The sequence below is a fragment of the Tamandua tetradactyla genome, chromosome 14 (assembly GCF_023851605.1).
Source record: "Tamandua tetradactyla isolate mTamTet1 chromosome 14, mTamTet1.pri, whole genome shotgun sequence".
Taxonomy (NCBI): domain Eukaryota; kingdom Metazoa; phylum Chordata; class Mammalia; order Pilosa; family Myrmecophagidae; genus Tamandua; species Tamandua tetradactyla.
This window is the reverse complement of record NC_135340.1, coordinates 83,584,505-83,600,852: the sequence shown is the minus strand read 5'-3', so window position 1 is coordinate 83,600,852 and position 16,348 is coordinate 83,584,505. Positions and strand designations below refer to the sequence as shown.

Here is a 16,348-nt window from a genome sequence, read left to right as displayed (position 1 = left end):
TATGGATCTTACAACTGGAGGCGGTTTTATGGACCTTAAACCTAAAGCAAGAACACTGAAGAAGGAAATAAATAAATGGGAGCTCCTCAAAATTAAACACTTTTGTGCATCAAAGAACTTCATCAAGAAAGTAGAAAGACAGCCTACAGAATGGGAGACAATATTTGGAAACGACATATCAGATAAAGGTCTAGTATCCAGAATTTATAAAGAGATTGTTCAACTCAACAACAAAAAGACAGCCAACCCAATTACAAAATGGGAAAAAGACTTGAACAGACACCTACCAGAAGAAGAAATACGGATGGCCAAGAGGCACATGGAGAGATGCTCAATGTCCCTGGCCATTAGAGAAATGCAAATCAAAACCACAATGAGATATCATCTCACACCCACCAGAATGGCCATTATCAACAAAACAGAAAATGACAAGTGCTGGAGAGGATGCGGAGAAAGAGGCACACTTATCCACTGTTGGTGGGAATGTCAAAGGGTGCAACCACCGTGGAAGGCAGTTTGGCGGTTCCTCAAAAAGCTGAATATAGAATTGCCATACGACCCAGCAATACCATTGCTAGGTATCTACTCAAAGGACTTAAGGGCAAAGACACAAACGGACATTTGCACACCAATGTTTATAGCAGCGTTATTTACAATTGCAAAGAGATGGAAACAGCCAAAATCTCCATCAACAGAAGAGTGGCTAAACAAACTGTGGTATATACATACGATGGAATATTATGCAGCTTTAAGACAAGATAAACTTATGAACCATGTAATAACATGGATGGACCTAGAGAATATTATGCTGAGTGAATCCAGCCAAAAACTAAAGGACAAATACTATATGGTCCCACTGATGTGAACGGACATTCGAGAATAAACTTGAAATATGTCATTGGTAACAGAGTTCAGCAGGAGTTAGAAACAGGGTAAGACAATGGGTAACTGAAGCTGAAGGGATACAGACTGTGCAACAGGACTAGATACAAAAACTCAAAAATGGACAGTACAATAATACCTAATTGTAAAGTAATCATGTTAAAATACTGAATGAAGCTGCATCTGAGCTATAGGGTTTTTTTTGTTTTTGTATGCTTGTTGGTTTGTTTGTTGTTGTTGTTTTTTACTATTATTACTACTTTTATTTCTTTTCTTTATATTAACATTTTATATCTTTTTCTGTTGTGTTGCTAGTTCCTCTAAACCGATACAAATGTACTAGGAAACAATGATCATGCATCTATGTGATGATGTTAAGAATTACTGAGTGCTTATGTAGAATGGTATGATTTCTAAATGTTGTGTTAATTTCTTTTTTTTTTCTTTCCGTTAATAAAAAAATAAAAAAAAAATAATAAAAAAAAAAGAGACAAAGAAGGATACTATGTACTAATAAAAGGAACAATTCAACATGAAGACATAACAACCATAAATATTTATGCACCGAACCAGAATGCCCCAAATACGTGAGGCAAACACTGCAAACACTGAAAAGGGAAATAGACACATCTACCATAATAGTTGGAGACTTCAATTCCCCATTATCATCAATGGACAGAACATCTAGACAGGATCAATAAAGAAACAGAGAATTTGAATTTTATAATAAATGAGCTAGACTTAACAGACATTTACAGGACATTACACCCCACAACAGCAGGATACACCTTTTTCTCAAGTGCTCATGGATCATTCTCAAAGATAGAACATATGCTAGGTCACAAAGCAAGTCTCAACAAATTTAAAAAGATTGAAATCATACACAACACTTTCTCAGATCATAAAGGAATGAAGTTGGAAATTAATAATAGGCAGAGGGCCAGAAAATTCACAAATATGTGGAGGCTCAACAACACACTCTTAAACAACCAGTGGGTCAAGGAAGAAATTACAAGAGAAATCAGTAAATATCTCGAGGCAAATGAAAATGAAAACACAACATATCAAAACTTATGGGATGCAGCAAAGGCAGTGCTTAGAGGGAAATTTATTGCCCTAAATGCCTATATCAAAAAAGAAGAAAGGGCAAAAATTCGGGAAGTAACTGTCCACTTGGAAGAACTGGAGAAAGAACAGCAAACTAACTCCAAAGCAAGCAAAAGGAAAGAAATAACAAAAATTAGAGCAGAAATAAATGAAATTGAGAACATGAAAACAACTGAGAAAATCAATAAAACCAGAAGTTGGTTCTATGAGAAAATCAATAAGATTGATGGGCCCTTAGCAAGATTGACAAAAAGAAGAAGAGAGAGGACGCAAATAAATAAGATCAGAAATGGAAGAGGAGACATAACCACTGACCTCGCAGAAATAAAGGAGGTAATAACAGGATACTATGAACAACTTTATGCTAATAAACACAACAATGTAGATTAAATGGACAACTTCCTAGAAAGGCATGAACAACCAACTTTGACTCAAGAAGAAATAGATGACCTCAACAAACCAATCACAAGCAAAGAAACTGAATCAGTCATTAAAAAGCTTCCCAAAAAGAAAAGTCCAGGACCAGATGGCTTCACATGTGAATTCTACCAAACATTCCAGAAAGAATTAGTACCAATTCTGCTCAAACTCTTCAAAAAAACTGAAGTGGAGGGAAAGCTACCTAATTCATTCTATGAAGCCAACATCACCCTCATACCAAAACCAGGCAAAGATATTACAAAAAAAGAAAACTACAGACCAATCTCTCTAATGAATATAGATGCAAAAATCCTCAACAAAATTCTAGCAAATCGAATCCAGCAACACATTAAAAGAATTATACGTCATGACCAAGTAGGATTCATCCCAGGTATGCAAGGATGGTTCAACATAAGAAAATCAATTAATGTAATACACCATATCAACAAATCAAAGCAGAAAAACCACATGATCATCTCAATTGATGCAGAGAAGGGATTTGACAAGATTCAACATCCTCTCCTGTTGAAAACACTTCAAAGGATAGGAATACAAGGGAACTTCCTTAAAATGATAAAGGGAATATATGAAAAACCCACAGCTAATATCATCCTCAATGGGGAAAATCTGAAAATTTTCCCCCTAAGATCAGGAACAAGACAAGGATGTCCACTATCAAAACTGTTATTCAACATTGTGTTGAAAGTTCTAGCCAGAGCAATTAGACAAGAAAAAGAAATACAAGGCATCAAAATTGGAAAGGAAGAAGTAAAACTATCACTGTTTGCAGATGATATGATACTGTATGTTGAAAACCCTGAAAAATCCACAGCAAAACTACTAGAGCTAATAAACGAATACGGCAAAGTGGCAGGTTACAAGATCAACATTCAAAAATCTGTACTATTTCTATACACTAGTAATGAACAAGCTGAGGGGGAAATCAAGAAACGAATTCCATTTACAACTGCAACTAAAAGAATAAAATACTTAGGAATAAATTTAACTAAAGAGACAAAAGACCTATACAAAGAAAACAACAAGAAACTGTTAAAAGAAATCACAGAAGACCTAAATAGATGGAAGGGCATACCGTGTTCATGGATTGGAAGGCTAAATATAGTTAAGATGTCAATCTACCTAAATTGATTTACAGATTCAACACAATACCAATCAAAATCCCAACAACTTACTTTTCAGAAATAGAAAAACCAATAAGCAAATTTATCTGGAAGGGCAGGGTGCCCCAAATTGCTAAAAGTATCTTGAGGGAAAAAAAACGAAGCTGGAGGTCTCACACTGCCTGACTTTAAGGCATATTATGAAGCCACAGTGCTCAAAACAGCATGGTACTGGCATAAAGATAGAAATATTGACCAATGGAATCGAATAGAGTGCTTAGATATAGACCCTCTCATCTATGGACATTTGATCTTTGATAAGGCAGTCAAGCCAATTCACCTGGGACAGAACAGGCTCTTCAATAAATGGTGCCTAGAGAACTGGATATCCATATGCAAAAGAATGAAAGAGGACCCATATCTCACACCCTATACAAAAGTTAACTCAAAATGGATCAAAGATCTAAACATTAGGTCTAAGACCATAAAACAGTTAGAGGAAAATGTAGGGAGATATCTTATAAATCTTATAATTGGAGGCAGTTTTATAGACCTTACATCTAAAGCAAGAGCACTGAAGAAAGAAAGAAATAAATGGGAGCTCCTCAAAATGAAACACTTTTGTGCATCAAAGAACTTCATCAAGAAAGTAAAAAGACAGCCTACACAATCTGAGACAATATTTGGACACAACATATCAGATAAAGGTCTAGTATCCAGAATTTATAAAGAGATTGTTCAACTCAACAACAAAAAGACAGCCAATCCAATTACAAAATGGGAAAAAGACTTGAACAGACACTTCTCAGAAGAGGAAATACAAATGGCCAAAAGGCACATGAAGAGATGCTCAACTTCCCTGGCCATTAGAGAAATGCAAATCAAAACCACAATGAGATATGATCTTACACCCACCAGAATGGCCATTATCAACAAAACAGAAAATGACAAGTGCTGGAGAGGATATGGAGAAAGAGGCACACTTATTCACTGTTGGTGGGAATGTCAAATGGTGCAACCACTGTGGAAGGCAGTTTGGCAGTTCCTTAAAAAGCTGAATAGAGAATTGCCATATGACCCAGCAATACCAATGCTAGGTATCTACTCAGAGGACTTAAGGGCAAAGACACAAATGGACACTTACACACCAATGTTTATAGCAGCATTATTTACAATTGCAAAGAGATGGAAACAGCCAAAATGTCCATCAACAGACGAATGGCTAAACAAACTGTGGTATATACAAATGATGGAATATTATGCAGGTTTAAGACAGAATAAACTTATGAAGTATGTAACAACATGGATGGACCTAGAGAACATTATGCTGAGTGAGACTAGCCAAAAACTAAAGGACAAATACTGTATGGTCTCACTGATATGAACTGACATTAGTGAATAAACTTGGAATATTTCCTTGGTAACAGAGATCATGAGGAGATAGAAATAGGGTAAGATATTGGGTAACTGGAGCTGAAGGGATACAGACTGTGCAACAGGACTGGATACAAAAACTCAGAAATGGACAGAACAATACTACCTAACTGTAATATAATTATGTTAAAACACTGAATGAAGCTGCACGTGAGAATGACAGAGGGAGGAGGGCTGGGGACATAAATGAAATCAGAAAGAAAGATAGATGTTAAAGACTGAGATGGTATAACCTAGGAATGCCTAGAGTGTATATACAATAATGAAATGTACAATGTACACAATTTTAAAAATATTTTTGCATGAGGAAGAATAATGGAATGTCATTATTGCAGGGTGCTGAAAATAGACGGTAATTAATATTTTAAAATGTCACCTTATGTGTGAGACTAAAGCAAAAAATGCTTATTTGTTACAAAATTTATATTTTGACTAGAGCATTTCCTAATATAACTTATATAGTTTGATTGAACGTAGTTCGAATCTCAGGTAGGACATGAGATTTTGTTGGTTTGTCCAGAGTGATGCCCCGATGAATCCCAGAGTGATTTGATCAGTGAGTGGAAAAGAATTTGAAAGCCCCCTTCGGGGAATGGTGAGAGTGGGGAGATATTCAACTTCCCCAAGTCGAATTCTTGATATTCTCACAAGCAGTGTGGACAACCAAAGCTACAGGCTGAGCCCCCAGTCTTGGGATTTGTTCATATGAAACTTAACCCCAGAAAGGATAGGTCAAGTCTACTTAAAATTTAGGCCTAAGAGTCACCCCCAAGAGAGCCTCTTTTGTTGCTCAGATGTGGCCTCTCTCTCCAGCCAACATGACGAGCAGTCTCACCACCCTCCCCCTCTCTGCGTGGGATATGACTCCCAGGGGTGTGGACCTTCCTGGCAACATGGGACTGAGATCCTGGAATGAGCTGAAACTCAGCATCAAGGGACTGAGAAAATCCCTAGAATGAGCTGAGAATTAACAGCCAGGGATTGAGAGAACCTTCTCGACCAAAAGGGGGAAGAGTGAAATGAGACTAAGTGTCAATGGCTGAGAGATTCCAAACAGAGTCCAGAGGTTATCCTGGAGGTTATTCTTATGCATTAAGTAGATATCACCTTCTTGCTCAAGATGTAGCGGAGAGGCTGGAGGGAACTGCCTGAAAATGTAGAGCTGTGTTCCAGGAGCCATGTTTCTTGATGATGATAGAACAATGATATAGCTTTCACAATGTGACTCTGTGAATGTGAAAACCTTGTGTCTGATGCTCCTTTTATCTACCATATCAACAAAAGAGTAGAACATATGGAATAAAAATAAATAATAGGGGGAATAAACGTTAAAACAAATTTAGTTTGAAATGCTAGTGGTAAATGAAAGCGAGGGGTAAGGGGTATGGTATGTATAACTTTTTTTTCTCTATTATAGTTTTATTTCTTCTTCTGCTGTCTTTTTATTTCTTTTTCTAAATTGATGCAAATGTTCTAAGAAATGATGAATATGCAACTATGATGATATTAAGAATTACTTATTATATATGTAGAATGGAATGATATCTTATTGCTTTGTTTGTTTGTTGTTAATTTTTTTAATTAATAAAAAAAGTTACTAGAAGGAAGGAAATGGTAACAAATAGAACAGAGAAAAATGAAACAGAGAACAGAAAAACAATAGAGATAATCAGCTAATCCACAAGTTGGTTTTAAAAAAGATAGATAAAATCAAGAAATCTTTAGTCAGATTGACAAAGAAAATGAGAAAAAGGACACAATTAAAATTAGGAATGAAAGTGGGGACATTACTACCGAACCTATAGAAATAAAAAGGATCATAAGAGGGCACTACAAACAATTTATATGCCAACATATTAGAAAACCTGGATGAAATGGACAAATTCCTTGAAACATACAAGTATCTAATCTGCATAAGAAACAGAAAATTTCAACAGCCCAATAATAAGAGGTTAAATAAATTATTAAAACCTCCCACCAAGGACAGTCCAGGGCTAGATGGTTTCATTGCTAAATTTAAGCAAACATTTAAAGAGTTAGCACCAATCCTTCTCAAGCCCCACTCCAACAGAAAAGGATTACTTTCTAACTAATCAGCAATACCCTGATACTAAAGCCAGATAAAGATAGCACAAGAAAAGAAAATTACGGACCAATATCTCTCAACAAACAAAATACTAGCAAACCAGATTCAACAATATAGTCAAAAGATTATACACTATCACCAAGTGAGATATATTCCAGGAGGGCAAGGGTGAGTCAACATAAGAAAATGAACCAAGGAAATATACCACAATAGATTAAATGGAAAGACATCCTATGTTCATGGACTGGAAGTCTTTATATTGCTAAGATGGCAATACTGCTTGAAGTGATCTAAATTCAATGCAATCCCCATCAAAATTCCACCAGCAGAAATGGAAAAGGTGATTTTCAAATTCATATGGAATTGCAAATGCCCTGAATAGTCAAATAACTTTGAAAAAGAAGAACAAAGTTGGAACACTTTCTAATTTTAAAACTTATTACAAAACTACAGTAATTAAAACAGTGTGGCACTTGCATAAGGACAGACACAAAGACCAGTGGAACTGGAGTGAGAATAATCCAGGCACTATGGCCAGTTGAGTTTTTACAAGTTTGCCAAGACCATTCAATGGGGAAAAATAATCTCTTCAAATTGTAGGTACTGGAACGACAGGAAATTCACATGCCAAAGGATAATTGTGAACCCTAACTTATCACCATATACAAAAATTAATTGAAAATGGATCAATGACCTAAATATTAGACATAATACTATAAAACTCTTACAAGAAAGCATAGGGAAATATCTTCAGGACCTGTTTTAGGCCACAGATTTTTAGACTTTACAACGAAAGAAAAAGCAGATAAAATAGACTTCATCAAAATTAAAACTTCTGTATATCAATGGATTTTATCAAGAAAGTGAAAAGACAACCTACAGAAAATATTTGGAACCATCTATCTGATAAAGATTTAATATCCAGAATATATGAATAACTCCTACAACTCAACAGCAAAAAGACAAACAACCCAATTAAAAAATGGCCCAAGAATTTGAGTAAACATTTCTCCAAAGATATTCAAATATCCAGTAAATATATGTAAAGCTGCTCAACGTCATTATCCATTAGAGAAATGTAAATTAAAACAACAGTGAGATATTACTTTACACTCAATAGAATGACTTATGAAGAAAACTGAAAATAACAAGTATTAAGAATGCAGAGAAATAGGACCCCTCGTATATTGTTGGTAGGAATGTAAAATGGTGCAGCCATTGTGGAAACAGTTTGGTGGTCCCTCAAAAAGTTAAACACAGAATTACCATATGACCTGGCAATTCCACTCCTAGGTTTATACCCCAAAGAAATGAGGGACTTGGACACATATTTGTACACCAATGTTTATCACAGCATTATTTACAATAGTCAAAAGATGGAAGCAATGAAAGTGTCCATCAAGAGATGCACAGAAAATGTCTTCAGATAGAGTATGGTGGCAAAGGCATGTCTATACACTTAGTCTGGCTTGTATGATGTGTGAATAAAACTGTTCAAAAAATGAAAAAAGAAAAAAGAAAAGAGATGAATGGCTAAACAAACTGTGGTATATCCACATAGTACAATATTATTTGGTTGCAAAAAGAAGTAAAGGGCTGGAAAATGCTACAACATGGATGAACCTTGAAGACATCACGTTGAGTGAAACACATGAAACACAAAAGGAAAAATATTGTATGATTTCTCTTATATGAAATACTTGGAATAAGCAAATTCATAGACAGAAAGCAGAATAGTAATTAGTAGGGGTAGGAGTAGGGATGGGGCGGAATGGGGAGTTACTGCTAAATAAGTATGAGTTTTGGTTTGGGATGATGAAAATAGTCTGGAAATAATGGTGAAAGTTACACAGTATTGTCAATGTACTTGTTGTCAAATAATTGTCCATTTAAAATGGTAAAAATGATCTTTATATTATGTATATTTTACCACAACTAAAAACAAATAATTCATTAAAAAAAAGATTTTCATTACTATTTTTCAGACTCAATATGGCAATCCTCCCATATATGTGACAGAAAATGGGGCGTCTCAAAAATTATATGGTACTCAATTATGCGATGAATGGAGAATACAATACCTTAAAGGATACCTAAATGAAATGCTAAAAGGTGAGATACAAACTAAGACTGTCTTCATATATCTTTCTATGTAACTTGGGCAAAATCTGAAAGCACACATGACCAATTACAACTTGTTCCTAAATTCCACAAATGAAAATATTTTAATACACATCCTCATAATTTTTCTAAGTAAAGAAAATATACTAAAAATGGAATGAAATGTCTTTGTAGCTATAAAAGATGGTACTAGTATAAAAGCGTATACTTCCTGGTCTTTACTGGATAAGTATGAATGGGAAAAAGGATACTCGGATAGATACGGATTCTACTATGTTGAATTTAACAACAGAAATAAACCTCGCTATGCAAAGGCTTCAGTTCAATATTACAAGAAGATCATCTCTGCCAATGGCTTTCCCAATCCAAAAGAGGTATGGCTAATTATTGACGTTACTCATTCTGGATTTTAGAAAAGCTACACAGCTAGGATACACAAAGTGTTTGGCAAATACTTCTCTTTCCTCCATGGAGGAAGATAGAGGGATGGGGAAGCATGGCCCTTTTTCTCTTCCCCCAACTCTTGCCACCTCTTTGCTAATTTGATTGGAATGGAGCAAACATGACTTAAAATTCAATTGCTAACACACAGAGCATTAAGTGCACAATTAGGGGTTGTACAGGAATCCTGTCTGCTTTAGGTTATGAGAAGGCAAAGTCAACAGAGAATTTTCAACATTATTCTAAATGTTGTGTCAATCCAAACAGACAAATACTACCTACTCTTCAACATATATAAGTAAATCAAGTGTATAATGACCTTACAGTTTTCATTTCTTTTCAAATCAAATGCAGAGCCAGACAAAATGCACTCACTGGCTCTATGAGATTAAAATAATGAAATTTAACAGTCCTTTAAAACCCACCATACATTTTCAATAATCTACAAATTTTTCCATCAATTTTCTGTCTATTCTCTATCTATGTTGCTATACCTATTGGCAGGGAAATACAAACTGTAATTTAGATTAAAGTGTCTTATTAAAAATAATGTTTAAAAAATCTTACATGTTTATCAAAATTCTGCTAGGTTGAACCCAGTGGGACTAGAAAAGGAAGCAGTGACTGACAGCTATTAGGCATTCACTAGTTTTCATTACTGGAAAAGCTCTAGAGGGTTAGATCATCAATAACAAAGACTGCTCTTAGATTTCCTCACAATGCCACACATAGAGGAGTTAGATGAATATTAACTAATTTAAACTACAGGCCAATTTTTATGTGTATTTTTATCCCAAAATGATTTTGAATAGCAAAAAATTAGTCTAAGACAACAATACTTACCTAGTGGGATTTTATTAGGTGGAAAATTGGCACCTCAAAGCCTTGGAAACCTGTGCTCTCAACAATCAGATGCTTGCTGCAGGTGAGTGTACTTTAATTTTTTCCTTTGATAATTAAGCTACATAAATATATATATATATATAAAATGACATTACCAAAATCTCAAAATATGAATATACCTGAAGTCAAATCTTCAAAAACCTTTGAACTAAAACTGTATTTTTTTCTTTGAAGCAATATAAAATTTCTATTTTATAAGCATCTTAATAGTATTTAAAAATCTACCATGAAAGAATTACTTTAACCACTCTAGTGCGATTCTTTCACAATAATTTATCTGAAAAGCTGAAAATGTTTCCCAAGGATTTTTCTTTCACAATTCCCACAAATGAAAATTACAGAAACAATGGAATATGACTCGGAATATTCTAATATTAATTCATGGAGAGCACAGGAATGACAATCTAAGTATTGAGATACATTTAAACTTTATTAGTTTCTGGGGAAAAAACAAATTCAGGCATTCTTCATCTCGTATTTCCTGAAGTACTTTACAAAGCCCTGTTTTTTTATAACCTTTAATTCATCAGGTTCTCTTTTATAGCAAATAAAAATTAGAAAATTTGATAATGCAATTTTCCAACCTTTTTTTTCAATACAATTACAGCTCTCAGGATGAAGCCATATTCCTTACAATGAGCACATTCTCATTTGTGGTGGTTGTTCGTTCTCTTTACCATTTCAGAGCCTTTATTAAGCCATATGCAAATGGTTACAGAGATTGTGGTACCTACAGTCTGCACGGTCTGCATTCTAATCGCTGCAGTTCTACTCATGCTCCTCCTTCAGAGGGACAGCTGAGACGGCATCACCAAGTTTGTAGCTACATTTTACAGAGAGACTCTGCAGGATCTTCCTCTTTTTCTGTTCTAAGGTTTAAATGTTCCTGTTTTCAGGTTCCATGATAAATACCATTCCTTTTTCTTTCTTTCTTTTTTTTTTTTGGCTTGTGCTGGGACTTAATTAGAAAATAAAAATAAGTATTAATAAAATAAAAATCACCTGTAATCTCAGCCTCCCAAAATTAGTTAATATTATTGCTGTATATTATGCACTTTACTTTTATCTTCTAAAATGGTATCAGAGTACAAGCTGTTTTATGACTTGACATTTTTCATTTTTAACATCTGTGCAGAAATATTACTGCCAACTCAGCAATGTCCTGCACATGACAGAGTCACTCATCTGTAGATAACAATTCTTCCAGGTTGTAAATCTTATTGCCCAACCTATTACTGCATTAGGTGAGTAGCAAACCTTTTTTGTGCTGAATTCAAGTTACTTCACCCAATGAAACACATCCAAGAAATGTTTTATGACTATATAAGAGTATATATTTAGTTTATATATCTTCTTTTTGACTAGATTTGTTAAAAAAAAAATGTCCATTTTTTTTTTAACTGTGCTAAAAGACTAAAACTAGTTCCCATTTATTTTTGGACAAAATACAGCTTAAGAAAGAATGATAATTTCAGGCATTTTACTCATTATCTGTTTCTATGTAATGCTATTACTGAAACACAACATAGGAAGATAATAGAAAATGTTATTACATTAGTTCTTTTGGTTAATATTATCTCAAACCAAAGCATTTTAAAAGGGGCTTGGTCCTACAACTGGCTAGAGTAAAAGTTTTTAACAAAGCTCTTTTTTTTCAATGCCAAATTGATATACCTGCTTGGGGTTTTTCTCTTCCATCAACGTTTTTAAAATCAAATTATCTTTCTACTAGACATACAGATTTAAAGTGCAAAGACATTACCCTATTCAAAAAAAAATTTTTTTTTAATTTTCTTGGTTGGGATTAAACTGACCTATTTAGTTGCCTGCAAAAGGGACAAAGAAAATTAAAGATTCTCAATGCTCAATAACATCTGGTAAGTTTTTTATGTGAGTACTGATAAATAATCCATCTTCCTAACATTTTAAGTCAGCACTTATGTTTTAGAAAGAACTAAAACATTAGGTACTAGCCAGCATTTATGTTTTAGAAAGAACTAAAATATTAGATACTTATTACACAATATTTGCAGAGAACAAAAATGAATAAAAATACCTTCTAGAGGACTTGATAAGCACACTTTACTTGAAAAGCACCTGGCTGCAGGTAACCATATTAGTAAAGGATATCCTTTCTTCCAAGCTACCGTTTAGTGTTAATTCAGAAAAATCTGTAACAAGAAAGATAGATCAGAACTGCTTAATGCCCTGCTGCCTCTTCTAGCATCTAGAATGCTGAATTTTATAAACAGCTACAATAATCAAGAGGTGGTATGAATGACAGGTGTCTTTTACTTTAAGATAATACTTTAGACAAAAAAATCAGGAAGGACAATTCTAAACACTAAACCCTCTCGGTATATTTAAAACATCAAGCAAACTAAAATATAAAGCACATTTTTAAAGAAGTAAATATTTTTAATTTGAGAACCTATTGCTTTATTTTTTGTGCCACATCAACAGAGTTAAATAATATAATAATCCATACACTAACATATTTCAGAAAAGAATTTCTACTTTGAATTTGTTGTTTGGGGACTAGACACATGTCCATTTCTTCTCCTGAAGATTGACTACTGCATTTCAAAACTAAATGGTCCAATTAACATTTAGATGGGATTATGTCCACTTCCTTGTAGGTCAACATTTTGGTTTCCATATTTTCCCCATTACCAGCAATCATTTTCTGAGCACCCACTGGGTGTGCAGCACTCTACTGGACACAGTTTTTCTCCCCCATTAACTTCAAATCATTATTCTCTCTTTCCATGGCAGCTCAAAATGCACTTTTCTCTTTTAAGTTGGCCTGCTTTTGATGTTAACCATTTTACTTGAGTATTTATTATCCCATAAGATATCTTGAAAGCTAGCATTTGGCCTAATTACTTAGTCCAGTGAAAAGGCGTATGATCTTTGGCAAAATAAATCATTATTGGGCTTCAGATATGTACCACTGGGGCCCTGTCTGAACAGTCCCGCAGATGAAGTCCTCCCTCAAGGGGATATAGGTTTGATCAAAAGCCATTAAATAATTTCTGGACAAAAACATCAAGAATATATGATAGGTAGAAGAGACTATAAAGTTTAAGCCAAAATGGAGCTTGAGTGTGTTTCCAAGCACAAACGTATTCAAAATTTTATTAAAATTCCTTACTTTCATAAAAGTCATTGGACCAATGTATAACAAGTCATTTTAACTTTAACATCCAAAATAACTTTCGCTTTTTTGAAGCAGCCTGCTTCAAAGCAAATGACAGGTTTGCTTAGTCAGTGTCCTTGAAAAAAGGTGTTTCATTATGTAATAAATTTTGAAACTTTAAAAATTATCATTTTTCAAAAATATATCATGCATACTTGTGTCTTTAAAACACTCTTTTATTAAGAGTAATACATGCTTTTAAAAAAAACCGAAACAAAAGCTGTAGATAAGACGTTTAATGCTGGTGGTTCTCAATTTTAATTACACAATGGAATCATGTGGGGAACTTAAAAATTATTGATGTCCAGGTTTTACCTCCAGAGATTTTTTATATACTTTGTGCAGTAGGACTTTTAAAAGCTTTTCTGATGAATCTGATGTAAGGCAAAGAATCACCCCATCCTAGAGCTTTCTCTGTACCCCAGTCTGTTTTTCTAGTCTTTTGCTACTATAAACCAGTCTCTGTGTTTTTCTAGTCTTTTCCTACTGTAAACAATACTACAATTAACAGACTTGTTCGTAGTGTTTTTTTTTTTTTTTTTTGCATATCTGGTTATTTGTGTAGAATAAATTCTTATTACTAGAACTGTAAGCTAAAGAATGTGTTCTTTTTAAAATTCAGTGGCTGTTGTCCTTTCCAGAGGCAGTACCACTTACACTCCAATGGACAATATATCAGATTGCCTGCTTCCCATATCCTTGCCAGCACTACAACTATGTACATTTTGATCTTTGCTAATCTGATAGGCGAAACATAGTATCTATGTAATATAAATCTGCAATTCTTATTAAATTTATATTTTATTTAGTAATATATTTACATTATATATTACTAGATATTATATTTTATTTGCTTTTTGCAACTTTTCCTTTCATTTTTTATTTATTTACTTTTTATTGATATATACTATATATTCGTATACCATGTCATCATCCAAAGTATATAATCAATGGTTCGCAATATCATAATATAACTGCGCATTCATTATCACAATTGACTTTTTAAAAATTTTTTGTGAAAAATAACATATATATATATAAAAGCATTAAATTTCAAAGCACATTGCAACAGTTGGTTGTGTAAGATTTCAGTTTGGTATGGGTTAGAATTCCACAATTTTAGGTTTTTACTTCTAGCTGCTCTAAGATACTAGAGACTAAAAGAAATATCAATATAATGATTCAGCAATCATACTCATTTGTTAAACCCTATCTTCTCTTTATAACTCCATTATCACCTTTGATCTTTCTCCCACACTTTATGGATACTGCAACTTTTCTTTTTAAGATGATACGTGAATATACTGGTAACTGTTCATATTATTTGCCCATCTTTAAATTGAGTTACTAATATTTTTGTTACTGAATTGGAATTTCTTAATATATTAAGCAGTGTAGCTGCTTTTTTGAACATAAGCTACAAATTTCTTTTCCTAGTTTACCATTTGATTATTGTTTTTGTTTTGCCAAAGACATTTTTCTACTTTTATATAGTCAATTTTCAATCTTTTATATCTTCTAGGGTTTATGTCACAATTAGAAAAGACACAGCACAATTTTAACTGATATCTCTCAGACAAATTTTTTCAGTTTCTTTAGGATTTTTGTAGTTCAGCCTTATGAATAATAAAACCTTTACTTGAGAGACGTTTCCATTACGCCCAAAAGATATTTGGGGGAAAGAATAAACATTTCTGGAAATAATTTTGCAAGGTTTTAGACAGTAAAATATAATAATTTTTATTTCCATAATGGTTGATTATATGCCATGAAATCTTCCTGGGTTGTTGTCTGAAAACCACCAAGATTGTTTTTTGATATCTTTGCAATATTTGAATGTAGCTATTTAATACCTATATGATTAAGAGATGACAGTATCGTACAATTCATATGCATGAAGACAATAGTTTTATATATGCTTTGCTGGAGAAGGAATAATTGGAAGCCAGCTAATTAATGCAATATTTAGCCAAAAAAAGATGATCTATGATAGAATACTAGAAATCTCAACCCTTAATTTAGCCACAGAGATGACACCAGGGCAGAAACATTATCACTGTTTTAAACAGTTCACAAAAGAATAAAATATGAGCTGGCATTCATATCCCAAAACCTAACTTACTCCTGGTCCCTATCATTTGATCTCTTTTAATAGAAGTTCCTCTTTCCAGGACAATGAGAAAAAGGATTCTTTCATGATCATTATACTTTGAATTTTTCTGGACATTATACTTACACAAAAATGATAGTTATTTTTTTTAAAGAATATATAAGTACAGCATCTAGAGTACAGAAAACCTAGTTTAAAACTGGGCACAAGAGCTAGAATAATGACTTCTTTCATTCAGATACAGTATATTTCCTATTGGAATAATTTATTTATCTGAACAGATTGTAAACTATAATTACCATATTTGTGAAAATTCACATGGTCTACAGGTGGGCTGTCACTCAGTTGCCAAACTGTTTTAACCTTCTTTTGACCACTATTTATTTCCACTCTCCATTTCTGTGGTTTCTCACTAAGGATATTTAAAAAAAAAAAAAATCAAAGGAAAGGATAAAGTTATTTCCATTCTTCTTTAGCCTTTAGTGAAGTCCTTATGTGATAAGCACTGAGGGAAGAGAGATAAT

At 33.6% G+C, this 16,348-nt stretch overlaps 2 protein-coding genes across 3 annotated transcripts in view; one reads left to right on the top strand and one right to left on the bottom strand.

Moving 5' to 3' along the window:
- Positions 1-11,444, top strand: part of LCTL (lactase like) — a 38,656-nt gene extending 27,212 nt beyond the window's left edge. The window contains exons 11-14 of the mRNA XM_077128285.1: positions 9,036-9,162; positions 9,346-9,545; positions 10,474-10,537; positions 11,201-11,444. Of these exons, the coding sequence (XP_076984400.1) occupies positions 9,036-9,162; positions 9,346-9,545; positions 10,474-10,537; positions 11,201-11,316 (507 nt within the window). The 3' untranslated portion in view covers positions 11,317-11,444. The remainder of the gene's footprint in view (positions 1-9,035; positions 9,163-9,345; positions 9,546-10,473; positions 10,538-11,200) is intronic.
- ZWILCH (zwilch kinetochore protein) overlaps positions 10,709-16,348 on the bottom strand; it is a 57,504-nt gene continuing 51,864 nt past the window's right edge. Inside the window, exons 17-19 of one of the 2 annotated variants that reach the window (XM_077128284.1) lie at positions 16,124-16,236; positions 12,572-12,686; positions 10,709-11,473 (exon numbers count right to left, since the gene is read on the bottom strand). In XM_077128284.1, coding sequence (XP_076984399.1) covers positions 12,598-12,686; positions 16,124-16,236 — 202 coding nt within the window. In that variant the 3' untranslated portion in view covers positions 10,709-11,473; positions 12,572-12,597. The remainder of the gene's footprint in view (positions 11,474-12,571; positions 12,687-16,123; positions 16,237-16,348) is intronic. The other variant, XM_077128283.1, reaches the window with a different exon arrangement.